Consider the following 23,990-nt stretch of genomic DNA (forward strand, 5'->3'; position numbering starts at 1 on the left):
ATTCCGAAATCCAATTTATGGCTAATGCCGTGATGTATGCAGCCTCCATTTGTTCAAAAATAGAAGAAAAAAAGAAAGAAAACTTTGTCTGCAACATCCACAAACCAAACACAAAACAAAAACTAATAGAATATCCAATTGTATACTTTTTAAACCGAGAAACAGGAGATCGTCTGTGTTGTCATGGTAACAATACGTTGCCGAACTAACTATTGTAATTCGTGTTTAGTATAAATGTAGCAAACACTTTTCTCTTATTTCCTTCTATACTTTCTTTTAAAAAAAGAATGTCTTCAATTACAATCGAAAAGTTACGTTATTTCATGCTTCGCTGTAAGTTAAAAGAGTAAAAATGAAAATAAGAGATTTCTGACCATCATTTTTTGAAGTGGCAACAGCGGTTTGAATTGAAGTTTGGTTGTGTGTTTTCGTAATTTTATATAGTAGCGGTTTAACTTTTATCTTTTATTTATTAATGGATGTTCTTCTGAAAAATAATTTTTATGCACTTAAATAAAAAAAAAAGTACCTTTAATTTAATCTAGCATCTCCAGTTTGAACATACATGCTATCCTTTGGTATTTATATTTTTATTCATCGCTGCTGCAGTTACAGCCGATGTAAATAAACAGAACGTGACTATTTTACATGGATATTTATATGGAAGATATAAGTGATGAAGAAGTGGAATCATTATCTGAAATATCTGTAGATGGTGTTTCAGACTTATCAGATGGTGAACCTCTTGAAGTAAGTTAACGAATATACACTTAGTATATTTTATTTCTATTTGGGATGTTAACGCCGCATACCTACTCATTTCTGAGCGAAAAAGATAATTTTACGATCTATTATTTTGAATTTGTCTATGCTTTGATCTTAGATGTTGGGAAAAGGCTATGAATGGATTGTTGATTAATTTCATGCAAAAAATTTGAAATATACCATCTTTATTTTTCATAATATTAATTTGTCAATTGTAGAAAAGTTCCATGCGTAGAGTAGTTACATTTTACTTGAAAACTCAGTATATATAAAACTCAGAATATTTCGACAACTGAGATTGTGGTGCAGTTACCTCATTTTCGGCAGTTTGTTTTTATAGCAACATTGGCAAGGCCATTAAAAATTTTTGTACATTTTTTTTTTTAAAGTTAGCAAGAATCCAGTTGAAATTTCCCTTACTAAGCACTTGTGTTCTTGAAACATAACATCAGATTTTTGTTTTACTTGAAATTGTAAATTTTCATTTGTGGTTAGGATACATTTTGGTGTGGGGGAAAAAAAGGACACAGAAGAGTCTGCTGTGCCCATCAGTTCTATGATTGGACAACCTACATGTAAATTCATTGCCTAGCAGTGTTAGAAATAAGCGGTCGTGTGTTGCATTCCACAGTCAAAAGTTTGAATTCAATACCTAGCTTTCCTACCCTTTTCTCCAAATTTAACATCTAAAATTTTGGTTCATATTGAAGCTTTTCTTTCCTGACTGATCATGCCCCATGATTGACGCTCAACTGATAAATCAGTAAAAATGCCATAAATTTTGTCTCTTAAAAGCCATATTCTTTTATGTATATTTTGCAATTTCTTTTAAATGTCATGCTGTCAGCTGTGGGGTAGCATTTCTATTTAAAAAATGTTTTTTATGTTTGAATGTGTTCATATTTAATTAGAAGTTAAGTTTAATTAAAATTCACAAGGAAAATTAATTGATGAGTATTTAAATTTTTCAGTACTTTAGCATTTTCAGCTTATTTATTTTTCTATTTAGAATGTTTGTATGTCTGAATCTTTATTAAATTAATATTGTTTCTTCCTTTCAAGCCGAATAGAGAAGATGCTGACGACAATGACAATGAAGAAAATAGTTCTGCTGAGGAAGGTGCCAGTAGTAGAGTATTGCGGGTTCGAAGACGGGCCAGCTATCGAGAAATGCTAGAACAGTTAAATAGCACAGACAATGATGAAGATAATGTTGAAACTCCTAAAGCTTTGACACCGGAGAGAACTTCTCATGCTGAGGAGTCCAAAAGTAAACCTTCACCTTCTCCCAAGGGAGGGTTTGATGATGATGGTCAGGTTAGTTTCTATTTTTATGTTTCAATTTTCAAAATGAGTTGTTTTTTTTTTTACTTATGTCTAGTGCTTACTTTGTATCAGATATGAATTTGCTTCAGCTGCAAACTTCTTATCAAAAAAAAAAAAAAAAAAAAAAAGTTTAAATTGTAATGTGAAATGTTAATTTGTACAAATCAATCACAATTTCTTTGAGGCTTCGAATTCATAAATGTCATCAAGATTACAAAGGCTAAGTTGAATAATTTAGTTGCTATGAGTAGTAAACACAATGTTAGTAATGCTTAAAGTGTTGAAAAGGAAATATGCAGATATGCATTTTTCAGTGTGCAAAAAGTAAAAGCTAAGGCTTTCTTTTATCCATAACATTGCTTTCCTGTTGAAAAAGGAATTTTTTGCAACCTCAAAACACGTTAAATGAAAAAAGATCAAATAAGCTCTGTGCTACAATATGATTAAAGTGAAAAAACCAACGTAAATAAAGCATAAATTATCAAGAAGACACAGCAAATAGCTATTTCAAAGCTACAGGGAGCCTTTTCAACTGATGAAGAGGCTTCATTGTAGCCTTGAAATAGCTATTTGCTGTGTTTTCTTGATAATTTGTGCTTTATTTACGTTGGTTTTTTCACTTTAATCTTAAAACATGTGTCCGAAATTTTATCACAACTTTGTGATTCGTGAATGTTAGGTATGTTTACCATTTATAATTTTTTTTGATTCTTAATTTAGATTCTATTTTACTTAATGCTGTTATTTCTTCCCCTTTTTGATGTTCAATACATAAATTTATTAGACAGTAAAGAGGGTCAAATAAATTGCTTTTTTTTTGTAAATTCCCTTTTTTCCCTGTAAAAGCATATTGCATTAGCGTGAAATTGAGTATGTAGTTTGATTAGTTATGGCTCCTTATAAAAAGAATGAAATGAAAACATTATTAGAAATTTATTTAATTGTTAAAGGAAAAAAAATCATGCTCCATGGTTATTTTGTTGAGAATTTTGTGCTACTCTTAATTTTCTACTATGAAAGGTGTATCCTTTTCTGTTATTTTTCTATGACAAGTAAGTAATTTCTCCTTTCTTTCTTTTTTACATTTGTTTTTGGCAGGTATAAATAATAATAATCATTTGGAACTGATGTGATATACCCCACCCTTGGCGACTTTTTCCTGTTGGCGCCAAGAAAACGATGTATGACGACATATGTCATTCATCGTTCTTAGCGATGCTTTTTTAGCGCCAACAGGAAAAAATCAGATAAAAAAACATGATCAAAGCACTTCAGAACACAATATATATAAAAACAACATAAAAGCACAACAAAAAACATCACGAATATATGCTTCAAAAATTTACAGGGCCGGGGTTTTTTGTAAACATATTAAAATACAATGAAATAAATTATTGTATTAATTACAAGTCGAAATTAATGCATTAATTGTTTTTTCATCATTTCTCCGGGATACGAGCCCTCGGTCTCATAGTACTTTCGTAATGAGACCTCGGCTGGCCAGCCCTGCCTCGGTCTCATTACGAAAGTACTATGAGACCTCTGGCTCGCCAGGACCTCGCTCCGCTCGGTCCGTTATCCCTCCGACTGTCAATATACATTACAGTCGGAGTATGGTCACAGTTATGTATATTTTCATGGAGACACCCAAGGGTGACTCCTTCCGTTCAGTGTACAATAATGACACAGTTTTAAGTGTGAAATATGCACCATTATTGTGCAGATTTATTAATAAAATTCAGCATTTTTAAGAGTACAACCGAAAGAACTTTCAATTGTTAACATAAAATTCAGTACCTAAAGGAGGCACGTTAATAGAATATCTAAATAATTCGTGGCATCGATAAGAATTAACTTTTAGAACAAAATAACCGTACTATTTCTGTAAAATTAATTTACATACAGTAAAAATAAAGTTAAAAACTACAAGAACCCCTCAAGGATTTGTAAAAACAAAGAATTTTGGAAGTGAGAGGTTTTTTTTGAATTCTAAAATAAAGAACTTACCTTTTTATATGGTATAAATATTCACACTCAGTCTAAAACAATACATCATATGACAATGGCACGTTACAGATACACACCACGTTGGAGTTAACTTTTAATTAACCTTCAAGTTTGAAGAAACTGACATTTTCTAATGTTTTTACTGCAAAACACAACTACTGAATCTAAACTAACACAAAATAAGCATTCCTGTAAGGTATATTGCACAAAACAACACGTATCTCTCCTGCGTAAAACCAAGTAAAGAACCCAAGTAAACAAGTTCGAACAAGTTTGCCTTCGCGTTGCCAACCACAGGTTAGTTTCACCAGGGATGCCATGCTTAAAAATTTATCGCCTCATTGGCAAGAAAAATATTTCAATTTTGTGCAAAAAATCGGATGTCGCCAAATGGGGGGGGGGGGGGGTATATCACATCTGTACCAATCATTTTGCTCATTTCAGCTTTAAAAAAAATAATAATAATTTATGAAAAAAATGTTGCATGTGGTTTATAAATTCAAACTACCCTTTATGATCAAGTCAATGAACATGTGTTTTCTTTCAGACTTGCACCATTTGTTTTGAACAATGGACCAGCTCAAGTGAGCATCGTTTAGTTTCTCTTAGATGTGGTCATTTATTTGGTCGCAGGTACATTAATATTTTCATATATCATTATGTTTTACATTTTTCTTTCATAAAAATATTTTTTCTGTATTAAAACATTGTGCATATATCATTTTTGTGCTGGAGCTAAATTTCAGTGTGCAGTGGTGGGATCCATGCTAAAATTTGTTAGGTCCCTAATCCCCTCCTTGAAAATGATCTAGACTGGAGACTGCCTGACATCCAAAAAACCCATCTCTTAGTTAATTCCGACTTTTCTAGTGATGTCTGTATACATATTATAGCTACTAGTTCTCCTCAATTCATTCTAGAGACTCCTGAATTTTAATGTCTTCTCCCTAATAAAGTAAATATCTCCCAAGTTTTCATCAAAACAATAAAATTCCTCAAAAAAAAAAAAAAAAAAAACGTTTTTTAGTGATTAAAAACTTGAAAAAAAGAAATCTGCAGTAAAACAGTTGCAAAAGCGGAACCTTTTCAAACATGGGTATAAAAATTGTACATGTTGGTTCATTTTTGAAACATTCATTTCAATTTCCTTTTTAGCCTATTTTCCCAGTAAGTCAGAAAGAGGAAAATGCATGAAAGAAGGCTTAATGCTTCTTAAAAATATCGCAAAAAACAAAAAAAAAAGTCAAAAATGAATAAAATCTTAATATATAAAAATCTTCTGTGCGAACGTTTGTCACCATAAGGCTTTTAAACGGCGGGACTGATTTTGATCAAATTTTTTGTGTGTAATTAAGTTGTGGCAAGCATGGTTTCGAAGCGCGATGGATCAAAATCGGAAACATTTTTGTTAATTAATTAAGTAATTTAAGCATTGGACAGTTATATCTCCCAAATGATTAATATTTATTTTAACCTATTGTTGAGCGCGAACTGAAATAAATAATATTTAACTGTTGCCAAAGGACAATAGGAAAGCCAGCTGTGCAATTTGTAATGAAATTTCCTACTGTGATATGTCAATTGAGAATAGATAAAACTTAGAGAGAGAGAGAAGGGAACTGATGTGATATACCCCACCCTTGGCGACTTTTTCCTGTTGGCGCCAAGAAAGCATCGCCAAGAAAACGATGTATGACAACATATGTCATACATCGTTTTTAGCGATGCTTTTTTTAGCGCCGACAGGAAAAAATCAGATAAAAAAGCATGATCAAAGCACTCTAGAACACAATATATATAAAAACATATAACCACAACAAAAAAATCACGAATATACGCTTTAAAAATACCAGAAACTAGAAAGGTTTTGTACACAAAGAACAATTACTAGAAAGTATTTAAAATGCTTAAATTGACAAATTACTATAACAGCTCACCAATGAAATGTGTACCAATAGAAATAAAAGCTATTTTCCAACATTGTGATGTTTAAAGCGGAAAACATCCCCAAAATCCATAACTATTTCAGCCAAAAAAGTGCTTAGTTACTCAAATTTCGATGTATGAAAAGTAGAAATGTCTCAACAAAACATCCTAAACATAAACAATACAAAAATACCACACATTTATTTGCTATACAGACATGCTCTCAAAATACCTATTATATTTTACATAAAATAACACCTTTATATTTTTATAAAATGCTGGAGTCAACTTATTTTCAGAAATTCAGTACCTAAAGGAGGCACGTTAATAGAATATGTCTAAATAATTTGTGGCATCGATAAGAATTAACTTTTAGAACAAAATAACCGTACTATTTTTGTAAAATTAATTTACATACAGTAAAAATAAAGTTAAAAACTACAAGAACCCCTCAAGGATTTGTAAAAAACAAAGAATTTCGGAAGTGAGAGTTTTTTTTTAATTTGAAAATAAAGAACTTACCTTTTTATGGTATAAATCCTCACACTCAGTCCAAAACATAACATCATATGACAATGGCACATTACAGATACACACTACGTTGGAGTTAACTTTTAATTAACGTTCAAGTTTGAAGAAACCTGCATTTCGCCAAATGGGAGGGTATATCACATCTGTACCGAGAGAAGCCTTCATTTCTTGAAAACAACGATTTTAGGGCCCGTGATATATCTCAAACTATAAAGTACTGGAAGGTTCATGCAAAACGTGTGTTCTGTCGTCGTAGTTGAACCATGTGACCGGATCGGTGCTTTACGTTTTCCGAACCCAAATGATCAGAAAGTACCGTATCTAGCAACATTTTTTTCTCGGCTCAAATCCGTCTGAGTTTTAGCACCAATGTCAACTGTAAGGATTATCTAATTTACTAACATTATTAAAGGAAAAGATGATGGGATTTAAAGATGAAATAAATTTTATTTTCCTCCAGATAAATTACAACAGGGTAGTTCTGTACACAAAAAATCAGTGCAGTGGAAGATCTTAATCTTTGGTGGAAAGAACAAATTAGGCAATATATGATATGAATAATTTTCTTTCAAAATATTGGACGGCTAATCTGTCGGAGTTGGCTTCACTCAGTGATCGGCTGGATTACAGTAACGTGGTGACTTGGCGACTTTGGCTATAAACAATAGAGTTACGCGATCATTTGTTTAGATTTTAAAGCTACTGTTAATGTAATTTATTGTATTTTTTGTTTATTTGACAAAATATTTCAAATTGCAAAGAATTGTTTTTCGTTTTTAAAGAGTGTTTAGTCATTTTAGTTGAAGAATGTTTATTTTACATCAAGAGGGGGAGGGGGTGAATGATTTTCGCTTATTCAAGGAATTGTTTTTACCTTTAAAATTTCTTTTTAAACGATATTCTTTCGATTATTTTATTATTCTTTCTGATATGGGGGATGTTGCAGCGGGATTTCCCGTTTCTTCTAGATGGGTAGTTAGTTTTTTACTCTTAATATCTGAGGGCGCTTTTTATCCTTTGAGTATGGCTGAAGGAACAAACCATCAAGTACAGGAGAAAATATAGTTAGTAAAACAACTGCTCAGTGGGCACTAGATAAGTCAAGTTGTTTTAAATATACTCATTCTGACTCCAAGCAGCTTAAAACATTTTCTTTTAATTAATCTTTTCAATAAAACGGTTCAAACACTTGATAGTTTATTGAAATATTTTAACTTTTCAATTTACACCGTTTGAACAGAACAACGTCTGTTGGGTCCTTAAGTAATTAAATAAATATTGAAAAATTAAAAATTGGAAAGTAGGGTATTGAGATGGGGAAAAATGTCTGTCGGTCTGTCCCCATAATAACTTTTGAATGAATAGTCCGATTTGAACAAACTTTTTTTTGTTTAAAAGATCTCGGCAAAGACACCTCGTTTCTATATTTCACTTTTTTATTTGAACTATTTTTTGTTCAGTTTTGAACAGTTCAAAAAAACTTAACCTTAGCGCCTACGGGGAAATTCAAGGCAATTCCGAACTGTGAAGCGAATTTGCTTCAAACATACTTCATAGGAAAAAGCTTTTAATGAACTTGTATATAAAATATCTTTTTGATTTGAACAATTTTCCGTTCAATGTTGAACAGTTCAAATCCCTTAACATTAGCACCCACGGGGAAACTGAAAGTCCATGCAGATTCCATACTTGAAGGCGGATTTACTTCAAACAAATTTTGTTGGAAATCGCTCTTGACGACAAACTCCAGACTCCTACTCCAAGAATTTAGGGGCATCTGACTCCGACTCTGACTCCTGTGCCTGACAATTAGTCGGACTCCGACTCCCAGACTTCGACTCTGACTTCGTAGCTTTGGCAAAAATTTATACACGGAGGACAAATGACTGACTCCGATTCTTGGATATTCGACTCCGCCTCCTTTATCCCAAAATGAGATTGACTCTTACTCTGCAAATGGTTTTCACTGTGAAATAATTATTGTTGATATGACTTGTTTTTATTTTCACACTAAAGTTTTAATTTAGGTATTCAGTTTTCAGCCAATAAACTTGAAGTCATTTATTGTCTGTTCTTGAAAGCAAAGACTACCACTCAGGGTGGATTCCATTTCAAAAAAGGGCGATGGGTTGAGGATGGGCACTTACCATGGGTGCAAGACCTTCCGTCTCAGGACAGATTTCCGTCTTGGACAAAATTTCCGAGACAGAGATCGGGACGTAAAGAACTTCAATGACTTTCCTTCGGTTTTTACTTAAAAAAGAAAAAATGAGTATTTGAAAAATATGCTTTAATTTCTGTATCGTTCCATAACCATGAATTTGCATCGACATTCTCTCGATTTTCCGCCATGGGCTTTTTTTTTTTTTTTTTTGGCAACGTGCTTTTGGAGGAGTGGCTTTTAGACTTGCGCCGGTTGACTTATTTTAGATTGCTCTGTTATTTCCAACTCACTGCATTGCAGACCGCGGAGTTGCTCACTATTCTCCCTAATTTATCGTCTCTATTTGAAAATTTAGCCTTTTCTCTTGATCATCCTTTTTTTTTCATTTGCTGTTTTTTTTTCTTTTTCAAAAAATGTTTAATAGTTGAATCTGAATCACCGATTGAGAGTGATTGCTGACGGGATGAAATGTTTACGCCACAGCAAAGAGTGTCCACATATCGGGCAAAACGGGAACTATCAGGGACTTCAAAGATTTTAATGAAAATGGGAATTTTGGAAAGAAACGGGGAGGGAGGGGATTTCAAGCTGGTTTGAAACACTAATAAGCAACTGTTCCTGAATTTTTGACATGTTGCTGATAAAATATTCTAAGACTTGAGGAATTACTAAATTCCAATGTCTTCAATTTAACAGTCGCTAGAATGGAAATATGGAAGGAGGGGAGGGGGGAGAGAAAAGAAAACAAGAAAAAATAACGGCATCACGAATTTGCGAAAAAAACGCTGCTCTTGCGAAGAGGGAAAGTCGGCAAATTAACTCACGATACTGGCGTTTGTATCTTGGATATTCTAGGGGGGGGGGGGCTACTCCAGGGCTCCATAATAAAATATCGAAAAACTGAATTCAAAGTCATTTTTGAAGTTAGGAGTGGTTTGGGATTTTTCCTTTGCAAACTCTTAAAAATTTAAAAGTCAAAAATGTTTAGACTATCCTTAATGATGTAAAAGTGGGGAGGGGGAGGTTTTAAAAAAATTGGAAAGTGGAGTCTTAAAAACACTACTTTAGGCAATATTTGGCGAATTGATGAGAGATGGTTTTGGTGTTCTAATGTGAAAATGTTTTGTAGCTGATGTATTAAAAACTATTTGAGGCTACACTTTATTAAGAGAAATTGAATTTGGGATCCTCTCCCGAAAAGTGTTTGTAATTGAAGTCTTAAAACTTTTAAGCTGTCGTTGGCAATGTCAAGCGGGGGGGGGGGGGGGGGGGGGGACTGTCTTTAGGCGAAATTCCGAAACTGGAGTTGTAAAAGCGAACCTTTAGACTTTAGATCATTTTGGGGGTTCGGGGTCCCCTTCCCCGAAAAAAATTCAAAGCTGAAGCATTCAGAACTCAGCTTTGAGTAATATTTAAGGCTTAAGAAAATGGAATTCAAAGACTTTCTCTCAATAAATTTTAGAACTTAAATTCTTAAAATTTCGGTGATGAAAAGGGGGGGGACCGTAAATTTAAGTCAAATTTAGTGAACTTAGGGGAAGGAGTTCGGGGAGGGGGGCTCTCTCCCCCGAAAATTTCTCCATGCTGAAGTATTGAAATGCTGTTTTGGCTATTTTTGAGTGAGTTAAGAGTTAGTAAATTCTGGGGTCATTCTCGGAACATTTTTGAAATTGAAGTCTTAAAACTTTGCTTTGTCTTTGGCGATGTCGGGAGTGGAGTTGCTCTTTCAATAGTAAAATAAATCTTAAACACAAACTTACAGTGCCTTTAATAAACACAAAAAGGAGGGGGGGGGGGTAATCCGTCGCCCAGGCCAAAATATTTCTGTTTCTGAAATTTTAAGAACTCTGTTTTGGGCTATCTTTGGGCTATCTTTGGATGATTTAAGGGGTAAGGAAGTAGGAAGCTTTTTTCAAAAGTTACCGAAACTAAAATATTAAAATTTTTAGGCGGTTATAAGTCATGTATGTAGGTAAGGGGGTTACTGTTCCTAGAAAGAAATTTAGAAACTGAAGCATTAAAACTCAAATTTAGAATATTTGTGGTGAATTCATAAGAAGGGGTTCGGGAGTTCTCTTCCGATAATTTTTCGAAGCTGAAATATTTAAAAGGCCACTTTAGGCTATATTTGAGTGCCTTAAGAGGGATGTGATTCGGGGGCCTCCCTGGGGTGAGCATTCAGTTCCCCTATTGCTTTTTTTTAATTAATGAATATTGGAAAGTGTACCTCGTTTAAAAAATGTATATCTGAAGTTTTTTTTATGGCTAATTTCATCACCTGCTATCTTATAACGAATTCTTTTTCAAATGAAGACTGTGTGGGAATGGTGCCATATTATTATAATTAGTCGCCCACACCCTTCCCCTCCCCCTTTTCTTCTTTTCTGGTTTGTTGGCACTACCTTGGGTAGACTTTCCGATCATCACTGATTTATGTTGTGAAAGTGAAAATCTTATGTCCCAAGCAATTTGACTGCTGCAATAAATATGTTTACGATTGGCAATAAACTAATGGCGGGGAGCCCCGAACGCTTTTACTACTAACATTATCCATTATCGTCTAAAATTGCGTCTTTTGAACTTCAGTTTCGAAATATTTTCGAAGGAGAGTTCCTGAACTCCATCCCTTCGATAATGCAGTCAAAAAGCGTATAAACGTTATGGAAGATGGAGTACTATTTCGTTTTTAAACTTTCAATTTCGGGGAGAGTCCAGAGCGCCCCCCCCCCCAGCTCTTTCTCTAATATTTTTGAAGGTCGCCCAATATTGTGATTTTGGGACTAACAGTTTGAAAAAATTGATCTAATCGAGTCCTTGAAACCCCCTTTTCCCTGAACTTTACCAAAATGGCCTACCATTGTGTTTTTGGACTTCAATTTTAAAGAAAATTTGGGGGAGAACCCCCAGACCCCCCATTATTGGCGATATTTAGGTTTTTGGAGTTACAATATCAAAAAGCTTAAATATTACAATTTGAACTAAGTTCATGTTGTTATAAAAGTCAAAAGCTTAAATTTTAAAATCAGTCAGATTCCAAAACTGGCATTGTTAAAATGTCCAACATTTATACACATAAATGTTTCCTTAAGGACACATGATGTGGGGGGGGGGGGCTGGAAATATTTTCCGTCTTGAACACATCATCAAACTTGCACACATGGCACTTACCGCTCGCACTTGCTGTCTTTGAACACATTATTTTGAACCCTTTACTTCCGGGTTTCCCTCTCTATTTTGATAAAATCACAGCGGACCTGACGCATGCGCAAATTGGGGCTAAGTCTCGGCTTAGGGAAACGAACAGTATGTTTCTACATAAAGATATGCACAAACGATTTTTTTTTTTGACAATAAAAATTATTTCTTTAAGTTGACATTTATTGTTTTTATTTATTTTGGTAACTGCATTAATTCATTTAAAAAATTAGTTTTGGCAACAGGGAAAAAAGAAACAATTTTTTTTTTTTTTTTGATGTAATGCATTTATTTTAATGAGCTTATTAATTTTAATTATTATTTTTTCGCTTTGAATGCTGTTAAAGATTTTTTTTTTAATGGAAAAAAGTGCATTAGCTGCTTTGTTTAAACGGTGCTGCTATTTTATTTGTTCGTTTTTTTTACGCATCTGTTTTTCTAGATGAGTGAGGAATATTTTATTCCTAGAAATCAGCTTAAAATATTTAAAAAAAAATATGTTTGAAACAATTTGCGATTTTAGCTATTTTTGAGAATATTGATCAGGTACTAGAAAACTGGAAAGTAGGCTCGTTTAGTTCTAGATGGAACTTCTTGTTTTTTTTACACTTATCTCTCAAAAATGTTCTGAAAATTAGACAGTTAGGAATGTTTATTATCATTTAGAAGATAAGAGAAACTTCTGAATTGTCTGAAGTATTTTTTCCTTCATGCATAAAAGTTGTAGGATTTTTTTTTTTTTTGATTTCAATAGTCTAATATAAGGCAGTGAGAAACAAAGGGATGTAAGTGGACATTTTCAAGTTTTGAGTAAAAGGCTTATAAAGATAAAGGCGTAAAAGACAAGCGTCCTTTGTAAGCTTGCATTGATTTTTTTTTTATAAATCATGCTATACAGCAGCACCTACCTGGGCTACTAGTTCTATTTCTTGCCTCAAGGCAGAGGAGGGGTTCACCTACCATTTGTACTGGTTATCTCCAAATTTTTAATTTTGCCACTTGCTTTTCATTACCTCATATTATATGCAATGCACTTTTTTTTTTTGAAAGAAGGTTACTTTTGGGACTTATTTTTTTCCGAATAGTGGTTTCCTTTCTGATTGGAACTCGTTTTGTTGCAAAATAAACCTCAAATTATCCGGCATGCCAAAAATTCGAATTTCCCATCATGCTAGTCAACCTTGCTTTTTTCCGGCATGCCGGATAATGCGGGGTAATGCGGTATGTATTTGTATGTGTATCTCACATAACTGCTTGGAAACTCTTAAAAAAATATGCGATTTCCAAAGTGCTTAAACTTTGTAGATTAACAAAATACTCTATGGAAACTCTTTGGGATTATCTCTAATCAAACTTGAAGCAGATTCATGCTTCATCCATTAATAGTCGAGGAATTTTCTACAGCAATAGAAGGCATAAAATTTAACTTTGTTAATATTTGTCATTATTTGCCCTAGACGCCAGGATTCATCCGCCATATCAGTCAGCATTCAAGCTACTTTTTTTTTCTTTTTTTAAAATTTGTAATAAAAGAATTCTTTTTCAGAAGAAAAGAGGGTGGTGCGACAATGGGAGCTCACATGTTGCCAATAACTCTTTCCGCCTTCCTTTTGTATCTGCTTTGTCAGCATGATTTAGGTAGACAGATGACTCTGTATGAAACTGATTTCCGTTGAATGACATGTAGATCTTAAGCCCAAAAGAGTCAGTGATTTCTGTAATACACATGTTTCAATCCGAAATGCTCTCGCAATTTTTATCTCATTGTTTGATTTGATTCTTTTTTTTTTTTGAAAATCTCAAATCTTTTTTAGAGTTTGTTTTGCAATTTCTGTTTTTGCAAGTAGTTAAATTTTAATCTGAATTAAAATGCATAAAATTGGAAATTGGATTTTGCTAAGCCTTTTTAAAATTCAAAATTTAACAGGGAGTTTGTCCGAAACTAAACAAGCTTATTTTCCTGTATGTTATTTTATTTTTTTTAGCAGCAACTATGTATCCCTCTCTCTCTTGTTTTGGGCTCCAAGCATTAAAACTATTGCTTTCTAAGAAAAATTACTTATCTGTTAGTCAACATGTTGCAGTAAATTTAGTTAAGTTGCCAATACCCAGCTTTCCCGATTTTTGCTGCAAATTCCCTTATTTCAGCAAAATTTCAAGCTCTTCCACATCACAGATCCTTTCTCCCAATTTTTATAATTCTTAACGATTTCCCAATTTTTAATAATTTAGCTCAATGTTGATATTTGAGCCAAATTTTTGGTGACCAAACTTATGGCTTTGTGATCATTCTTTGTGATATCTTACTATGAAAGTTGTTGATGGACTAAACTTTTCCTCCATAAACTTTGTTTAGCATTAAAAAAGAGGTTCCTTTTAAGCTTGAATAGGTGCATGCAGTTCTCTGCAAATTTGTGCAAACTAATGTGATAATATTTCCTTTCATGATAAATAAACTTTAAAAATATATATTTTTAAATTTCAGTTGTATAACAAGATGGCTAAAGGGGCAAAATGCCAGATGTCCACAATGTAATGCTAGAGCAAGAAAATCTGAAATTCGTAACATTTATGCACGAGCTGTGAAGGTAAGGCATCATATATTTTCCCCTGATGTTTGAAGCATTACAGGGGATTAGCCTCTTCAGTCGGAATTATGAAATACTTGACCAAAAATGTTTATATTTGGTACACAGTATACTATGGTGAAGGGTATCTTATAGACAAAATTTCAGGTTTGTAGGAGAAAAATTTAAAGAGATATGGCACATCCAATATTCCGGACTTATATTTTTGAAATTAATATTTCATATAAAAAAAAGATAAAGTATGAGGCAAACTTCATTATAAAATGTTGTTTAAACAATAATAAAAAATAATATAAGCATTTGAAATGATATTTAAAAATTATATAGTTTTTAAAAAATCAGGGGAAAAAAAACCTAGCTTTTTGGATGAGAAACCATGGTTGGAAAAATTTGCCACTCTCTGTCTCTTAACCCTTATGTGTCAGTGTTGTCAATCCCAAAACGAAAAATATTTCACAGATTATAATAAGCGGAATGTAAAGAGTCAACTACAAAAAAAGATCAAGTAATTTAATCAATTAAATGATTAGCAGCTGTTTAAAGTGTATGTCCGGTATACCGGACACCAGGTCTGAAGGGGTTAACCTTAAACTAGACTTTTTGAAGGACACTGTTAGAACCAGTTCAAAAGAGAGGAATGAAATAGACACTAAAAGGGAGATCACAGGGTTTGTGTATGTAGAAAAGTACTTGTAAATCTTGAAAAGGAATGCTAATATAAGATCAACTGTATACGAAACGAGTACTAGGAGTTGAACATTAAGATTAGTCACAAATCAAAGAAATGAGTTGTAAAATTTTAATCACGAATTTCTATAATATATTGTAGTAAAGTAATGGCTTAAAACAGTTTGAGGGGTGTTTACAAGTGTCCAAAATAACAATGTATGCTTATCACAAAATGTCGTATACATACCTTTTTTTGCAACACACAATTTTGCAACACCTTGCACAAATCAAGACTCTCTGTTGTAATAGTAATGGTACTCATTTTAGATTATTATTACTTTTGTAGAATCAATAATTTATATTTGAAAAAAAAAATGCTATATGACATGTTAAGAAATTGCATGAAACTTGTTTATGTTATTCAATTATGTGTGTAATATTCTTTCAGGTAATAGACTCAAGTGAGAGAGACCGAGCTCTGCAAGATCTGCAGAAGGAGCAGGAACTGAGGAGAAAATTTGAAATGGAAGCTACACAGGAACGGCTAAAGTATACGTTAGCCTCTAAAGAATGTGAAAGGTTAAAGAAGGAATTGATGAGTGCCAATAAATTACTACAAGAATATAGGTCAGTACTGTTGTTTCACTCGTTGCTAAAACTGTTTACTCTTTAAAAAAAATTTTATTCATCTCCCCTCTCCCCTAATCCATGTATATAGACGAAAATGAATAGTTTAACTCAATCAATATACTGCTGTGCTAAGCACAGATGTCATACCTGCAAATTTTATCAAAGTTGAGTTATTGTCCCCAGGTGGTTTATGGTTTACTAGCATTCCCGTACCCGGCATTGCTCGGGTAATGGAATTAGCAGGGGTTAACTGCTTGGTGCACCTAGTTTTGAAAATCCCCTATAATAATTACTTATTACCTATAACTTTTTCTAATTTGGGGAGGATCCCGGGGCCCCTGGACTCCTTACATATATGCCCTTGTCCTTAACCAATCTTTAACTGTTATTAACGATCCTTTTAAAGTATTGATTATCTTTGCAAACACAGGCCATCCACATTTTATTGATATACCTATGTTTAAGCAAAAACTTTTTTGTATACAACATTTTTAGTTTTATTTTTCTGGTGCTAAAATTATTAAGCTGCTTGATGAACTGACTTTGGAGCAAGCTACATAACATTGGCTGTATGAAAAAAAGTCTTCTCTTAAATCGATCCCTGCTACTTTTAATGTCTGTCCTTCTGACTTATTAATGGTTATTGCAAAACAAACTTAAACAGGAAACTGCACTCTTCTAAATTCAAAAGGATCGTCCGCCTGTGATGATGTTCATAAAAACTTCGTTTCTAGTTTTGAAAAAATGAAAGCAATAGACAGAAACATTACGATTTGACTTGAGAAAAGCCTCGAAGAATCACGTGAGAAACAAAAACAATATCAAATTTATAGTTCGCTATCGACCAAAAGTTGAAATGAAGTATTGAATAATGATTTGAATGGGGGAAAGCCGTCGAAAATAAGGGATTTGAATTGCAATGACAGGTTTTAATTTTGCAGAAATTAATGGGTTTTAATTAATTTCTCCCGAACTAATTGAGATTTCGAAAAATCCTTTCTTAGTAGTTACTTTTGTAATCATGCGGACATGCCTGCCAAATTTCAAGTCTGAAGCTTCAGTGGTTTTGGCTGTGTGTTGATATATATATATATGTATACAGTCGGACCTCCATATATCGAACTTCCACATATCGAAATTTTCTATATATCGAAATTCCAGCACGTTTCCATGTTCATTACATAGAAAAATTGTTTCTATATATCGAAAAAATCTCTATATATCGAAATTTCTCTCGAGACATTCGTAGATTTTTTTTTCCACTTTAGACTGTTTGTCTCATGAAAGATGAAAGTTAGGGGAGAAAATTATGTTCACTAAAGGTTGCTATGAAACTCATAAGGAATCTTTAGTTGAGGGATGTGTGGATAGGTTGTTGTTCCGTTCTGGAGTTCTTAAATTCCGTCAAGTTCACTTCAAATCTTAGTTCTAAACAGTAACACTGTAAAATCAGTTTCAAGTTATCGCTTTTGTCTGTTGATTATCATTTTCAGTCTTTTTAGCTTCAGTAAAAATCATTCAGTTTAAGTAGATTGATTTTTTACTTTTCTCCCGATTACATTGTCAAAACGAAAATACCCTAATGTTGCGGATCAAGTTGAGTTGCCGAAAAATGAAGATGTGTGAAGGCGCAAAAGTGTAATTTCTGTTAATTTTTTAATTCTTAACCCTAATCCGATGCTCGTAAAAATTAAAAATTGGCTTTCATACATGAAAATTAGCTTTAATTTTAACATTTTAGGAGATTTTTATGATAAAAACAGATTGTTTCTATATATCGAAATTTCTATATATCGAATTTTTTCCCGGCAATTTGCTACTTCGATATATGGAGGTCCGACTGTATATATATGTTATCTCAGGACATTGATTTTTATATATTAAGATTGTGAATCTTTACTAATGTTATAAATGTGAAAATGAATTTGTTTGTTTGTAATGTTTTCATGCCTTAACTACTCAGCCAATCATTGTGAAATTTTATATTCATGTTTTCAGGGGTGCGGGAAGACTATAGGGACCCTTTTGCTTAAAAAAATATATTCCATGATTTTCATTCCAATGTTAAAGAAAATCATAAATTTACAAGTATCTCATCAAAAAAATCTCATATTTGTTCAATTTTTGCAGCATATCAAAGCCCTTAAAAAGCTGCACAATATGAACTTTACCTAAAGTACGAGGGATAATTGGAACACCCAGAATTCTTCATTTTTAATTGATTTCATATTTAAAACACGGCGAATCTTCATTTTTGAATTATTAAGTCTTTAAATATTTTTCTGAAATTTTCAGAACTTAATTCATTAATATATGCTGCTGTCCAGGACCGTCGCCATAGGGAGGGTGAGGGGGGTGTCTCACCCTCCCAGTGATTTCATCCAGTCGGCAAAATCAGTTCATAAGTCGGCATTTTCAATGTTTCGGAATTTCAAAGTTTTAATTGACAGAAATTAAAAAAAAAGTTATCATATTCATACAAAGTTATACATCTAACCTTTTCATACTTTGTGCAAGAGAAAATAATGAATGGTGTCTCCATTTACATTCAGTTTTACATTGCTCACACTATGCCGATTGCTTAGTTTGCGACTGCTCATTTTGCCGAGACAATAAGCGTCCACTCAGAAAATTCAGCTAGAGTCGCCATTTTTTCTTTTTCAGTTGATTCTGTATTCTAAATCTTTGAGTAAAGTAGTATGTGGTTTGACCATGTGCACGTTTTCACCTTTTATTGAAAAAGGAAAAACCAAAAAACATGTATATTTTGCGTACTGACGACTATTCATCTGAAAGCCCACCTGAAAGACATAATCAATTCGCCGACTGCTAATTGCACAGTATTCTCAATTTATCGACATTTACTTGAACAAAGTATTATTTTGCCGACGCTATATCCAGGGACACCCCAAACTTAAATTCTTGAGGAAAATCCTCAATTTTCCGAATGATAAAATACGGATATGCAATGCACACATGAGAAGGGACATTCAGGAATTTTAAAAAATGCAATAATGTCTTAAAACTTGCCGAATAATCAGACAAATTTGGCCGAATAAGGACTTTTATGGAGGCCACTGGGACCTCCCAATGGACGCCGCCTTCCTGTAGTCAGTCGGCAATTTCAGCTACAATCAGCAATTTTTACCTTTAGAGTGAATTCAAAGTTCACTATATCTTTGATAAAAGTTAAATGGAAGTGCATTTGGATAAATGGAAGTGCACTTTTACATTTTCTCATTTTAACAAATTTACAATGCAAATCATGAGTTCTAATGAGTGTTTATATTGTAAATTTTAAGAAGATAATTCAATCTTAAAATATTATTTAGAAATATCTGCGAAGCTGTATCACACATTAAGATTACCTGTGAGCAGCCGAGATGTAAGATTCAAATATTTTTTTCAAAAATAGTTATTCAATAAACTGTATAGAAACCCACGGAAAGTCTCAGTTTAAAAACACAACTACATTAAGAAACATGATAGCTTTGGACAGTGCACAGTGGACACATTTATAAAATTGAATCATCAATAAAAAAAATTCACAGCAAAGTGGAGAAATGCATAGGGTGCCGAAAAGATAAAAAAAAAATTAAAATAGAGAGAAGGATTTTATTACAACACAAAGTCCCATTGGTATGTATTTTTAAGTGTTTGATTTTGAAACGAACTCCTGAATACACATTCAGCACCGTTTCCCCTTTTTCTAGGCTTACGGGTGAAAACCGAAATAGTATTCTACTCGCAGGGGTTATGCCTATTTGTCGACCACACAAGTTTATTGTGTAACTAAAGCAAGACATTTGTCCGCCAATTGTAACACTCAGAAATGCTGTCGTGGAGACGGCGTGGCGTAATCGTGTGTAGGGGTGACATTAGAAACGTCAGACCTTCAGGGGTCTTTTCTGTTAAAACCTTTCTCTGGAATCTGGAACTAGGAGCTCGAGGGAAAATTAGAGAAGAGTTGGATCAATTGTTGTTGTGTGCTTAGGACGGTCTGTCCGGCCCCTGCTGTGTGAACTTTCTGCCTGAAGAAGGAAAAAGAAGGTTATTGGTGTTGGAGCCTTGAAGAGATACAAGTGCATTGAGTTTGTCCGGCTCCTGAGTTTGGCAGAAGATTTGAGTGGCTATCCAGCATAGCTATTTTATTCATTATGAATTTCAAAAGAAAAAAAAAAGACTAGTTAAAGTTTTTGAACTTTATTCTCATGTGAATGAACAATAATTCTCATTGTGGCAAGTAAGGAAAAATCTGAAAAAGCATTTTACTTGAATTTGAGAGAAAAAAAAAAAGCTTATTGAAATGCAGCAGAAAAGGTATGATTATTTTAACTAATATTTTCAAAGCATTATTTTAATCTTTCCCCATTTACATAAATATATATATGTATATATCTTCCGTTAAATATTAAAAAATAAGAGTTCTAAGTAAGTTGCTGGGATGAAAAATTTTTTGTGAAAAGTTTCAAATAAGAAAAGAAAAAGAAGGGGGGGGGGCAAATGAATGTTTTTTTTTTGTTTGTTTGTTTTTTTTAGCTCTAAAATTTCAGAAGAAAATGCAATTTAAAAATATTATTTAGGAACATTCAAACATGTACAACATCATTAAAATTACCATTTACCAAACCAAAGACTACTGAAATACGTTTCAAACATTTTTTCAACCAATAGAGAAAAAGAATAGCCAGAGCGTTATAGAATTGCATAACAAGTTTCAATTTAAAAAAAAAAAAAAAACGATAGGTAAATAAACATGATAGCTTCCTAGGGCACACCCGTGCAAAAATAAGGTAAATATGTTTCAAATAGAGGAAAAGATTCAAAATCTTGTCTAGAAAAGTCACACCAGTAACTCTAATGAGTGTTTAAAAAATGAGTTATAAAAAATTAAAGTAAAATGAAAGTTATCAAGAGATTCAGGATTTCTGATATTTAAAAAAAGTAAAAAAAGGTATCTTATTAGGTATCTCTAAAAAATACCACTTGTATTCAAAATGTTAAACGTTTAACCCTTCCTCAAGTTAAAATATAAAAGCTTTAAATTATCTTAGTCTGTAAGTTCAAAATGTTAACAGATTGTTTTAAGGTTGCATAATTTTGTACTTTAAACAATTAAAAACATTAGAGTGAAAATTGAAAATTTCGTCGTGACAAAGTAAAACAGCTAAAATGTTTTTTAAAAAGAAAATCTGGAGGAGGATCTCCTACCTTTTTTTCTTTTAATAAATAAAATGATTTAGTTAAGTAGCTCAAAAAAATTTCGATCGAAATCACTTTGTATCACCTTCTCCTAACATCACCAAATAGTCGTTTAAAGTTTAAAACTATATGTTTAGAACTGCAATTCAAATAACGCTTGAGGAAACACTAGCCGATACTCCTTTCTTAAATTGTGTGGTGTAGCAAAGATTCTATTTCGGAAGAGGCCCAGGTTCTTAGGTTCTTACCTCAAGGAGATTATCACATTAATTATTTTTCATTGAATTGCTAAATTGATTTCATTATAGATAATGCCAATTATTTATATCTGCTAATTATTAATTAATAGTTGCTTAAAACACCAATACACTCCTATTTGTTAAGTCTGGGTATTTTAAAAAGTGATAAATAACCTCAAAACTTATGCATGAGTTATATTCTTAACTAGAAGATAGAAATGCTGACATGTTTTCTCCTTCAGTATTTCTGAATATGGTGTTTGGGAGCTGACCTACTAAGAACATTGTAAACGCTATGGTTTGCTAAGTTGGATGAGGGGGAGGAGTGGAAGGTCTTACCTAAAAATGTTTAAAACTTAAGACCCGAAAACCATTTTTGAAAACATTACGGAACTGCTTGGGAATCGGGGGCTAGGCCCCGAAAATCTTCCGAAATTAAAAGCCGAAAAACAAGGTTATAGGCTCTCTTAGAAGCGTTATGCCCTTGGTCCTTCTCCCTGGGCGCTGGGCCCCTCCCCTGGCTACGCAGCTACCCAAATCCATCAAAGTTGTCTAGAGAATTTTTTTTCAAGACTTAAGTCCTTAAAATTTTTCCGGGGGGGCAGCCCCCAAACATCATTGCAGATCGCGTAAAAATACATTTTTCGAACATCATTCGCAGAAAATTTCCGGGGAGAGTCTATGAAATCCACTCTTTTCCCACAACACTAAAAAATGTCATTCCCCTCTCCTTTCCTTAATATCACCAATAGTGGTCTATGATTGCCTTTCTGGAACTTAAATTTCACAAAATCGCCTAGGGAGTGCCCCTGAGCCCCAGCGGAACCAAACATGACTTACTATCACCTGTTTAAGTCTTCAGTTTCGAAAAATTTCCTGAGCCTAAAACTCCCCCAAACATCGTCAAAGACTGTCTAAAGTTTCATTTTTAGAATCTTCAGGGGCAGAAATCTCCGAACACCACTTTTTCTAGCTTAACATTACTAGCATGATATAACTCATTTTGCAAACTATTTCTCCCACACAAAGCAATTTCTCTGATTTGTATACTTAAAATCCCTATTTGTGTGCCATGGAAATGTTCAATCAGAATCAATGTACTCAGAGATACCAAAACGAATGATTACCACGAGGGTCCCTCCTCCCCCCCAAAAAATTATGTACAACATAATTAATTCACCATTATATTACAAAACTTTTTGAGTAGAAAATGTTCTTATGTGTTAAATTTTATATGGATAAAGTACATTTTCTTTTTCTTTTTTTCGAATTTCCCCAGAATGTCTCCTCCAAAATTCCTTGTAATTCCTCACTGCCGTTTTCTCTAGCTAATCTGCCACTGTCCACTGGACATCTGTAAATACCTACCCTCAGTGCCGGATTTAAGAGGAGGAGGAGAGGGGGGTTGCCAAGGGCGTCGACTTTTAGGAGGTGGCAGAATCACACTATTTTTATGTTTTTTTCGTTGAAACTCAATTTTAAAACTTGAAAGATGGATAAAGGCGGCAGTTTCGATATTTGCCCCGCCTCGGAAAAAAAATGTAGATCTGTCACTGCCTACCCTTTCCCCAAAAGTATCCTTAAATAGCCTAAAACTGTGTTTTTAAAACTTTAATTTCGAAAAACCTTCGGGGAGGGTCCCCGAACCCCCTATCCTTTCCTTCGCGTCAATAAAGATGGCACAAAATCTTTGTTTTTAGAAATTTCTAAGGAAGAACTCCCGAAAACCACCTTTTCTAGAAAAAAGCATATTGACTCCAGCAAAAAAAAAAAAGATGAGAATGAATCCATGATCCTCTTGCTTCTTACATAAACCAAAGCCTAAAATCATGTTTTTAGTATGCCAATTTCAGAAATTTTTCGGAGGACAGCAGTCTATCTTGCCTTTAATCCAAATTAATGCATCCCCTTAGTAGCACTGAAGTACGTCTACAATTGCATGTGTAGGTACGGGTTACACTATTTATTGACTGACTATTTACATAGATATTTACAATGTATTTACAAGTTGTAGTTGTTGACGAGAAATGGCGAGGAGCTGACGTTGGGGGTAGTTGCGCGTCCGCGTTCCGGTACCAACTGCCCTGGATCCAGTTCGGTCTTCAGGACAGGAGTGCGCCTCCTAGCGGGCGCTGGTGGCGCCACACCACCCCCCTTGGTAGTTCATTGCTTACGCTTGGAAGATGTCCCGGAAACGGACACGACGTCCAGAACGGGTGGTTACACCTCCGGCAGCCTCCGGAGCGGTGTTCTGCGGTTTCGACTCAGCAGGTAAGCATTTGCTGTTGTCGTCCAAGGAGTAGGCGGGTTTCACCCTATCCAGACTCACCCTTGTGTCCTTTGTGCCGACTTTAATGACAATGGTTTTACCTTGCCGCAGGACGACTCGGTGGGGTCCGGAATAGGGAGGCTGAAGAACTCCTCGAATGGTGTCATCCCGCAGCATCACGTGGGAGCACTTCTCCAGATCCTTGGAGACGAAAGGTGTGTGCCTGGAGTGCCGAGTTGCAGGGGTCGGCCGCAGCCTAGCCATGTGGCTCCGGAGTCGGTCCACGAGCGAGGAAGGGTCCGTCGGGAGCTCCTCTATTGCAGTCTGTGCTATCAATTCCCCTGGTAAACGAAGAGGCTCTCCATACACCAATTCCGCAGGGGAGGCGTCCAGATCTGCTTTGAACGCACTTCGTATGCCGAGGAGCACTATCGGGAGGGCTTCCAGCCAGGAAGAGTCGGAATGGCACATTAAGGATG

General features: G+C 34.1%; 1 protein-coding gene across 1 annotated transcript in view; it reads left to right on the plus strand.

Moving 5' to 3' along the window:
* Positions 1-430: 430 nt before the first annotated feature.
* Positions 431-23,990, plus strand: part of LOC129234486 (E3 ubiquitin-protein ligase RFWD3-like) — a 56,155-nt gene continuing 32,595 nt past the window's right edge. Inside the window, exons 1-5 of the mRNA XM_054868484.1 lie at positions 431-750; positions 1,828-2,082; positions 4,646-4,731; positions 14,400-14,502; positions 15,620-15,798. Coding sequence (XP_054724459.1) covers positions 649-750; positions 1,828-2,082; positions 4,646-4,731; positions 14,400-14,502; positions 15,620-15,798 — 725 coding nt within the window. The 5' untranslated portion in view covers positions 431-648. The remainder of the gene's footprint in view (positions 751-1,827; positions 2,083-4,645; positions 4,732-14,399; positions 14,503-15,619; positions 15,799-23,990) is intronic.

This window comes from Uloborus diversus, chromosome 1 (assembly GCF_026930045.1).
Source record: "Uloborus diversus isolate 005 chromosome 1, Udiv.v.3.1, whole genome shotgun sequence".
Lineage (NCBI taxonomy): Eukaryota > Metazoa > Arthropoda > Arachnida > Araneae > Uloboridae > Uloborus > Uloborus diversus.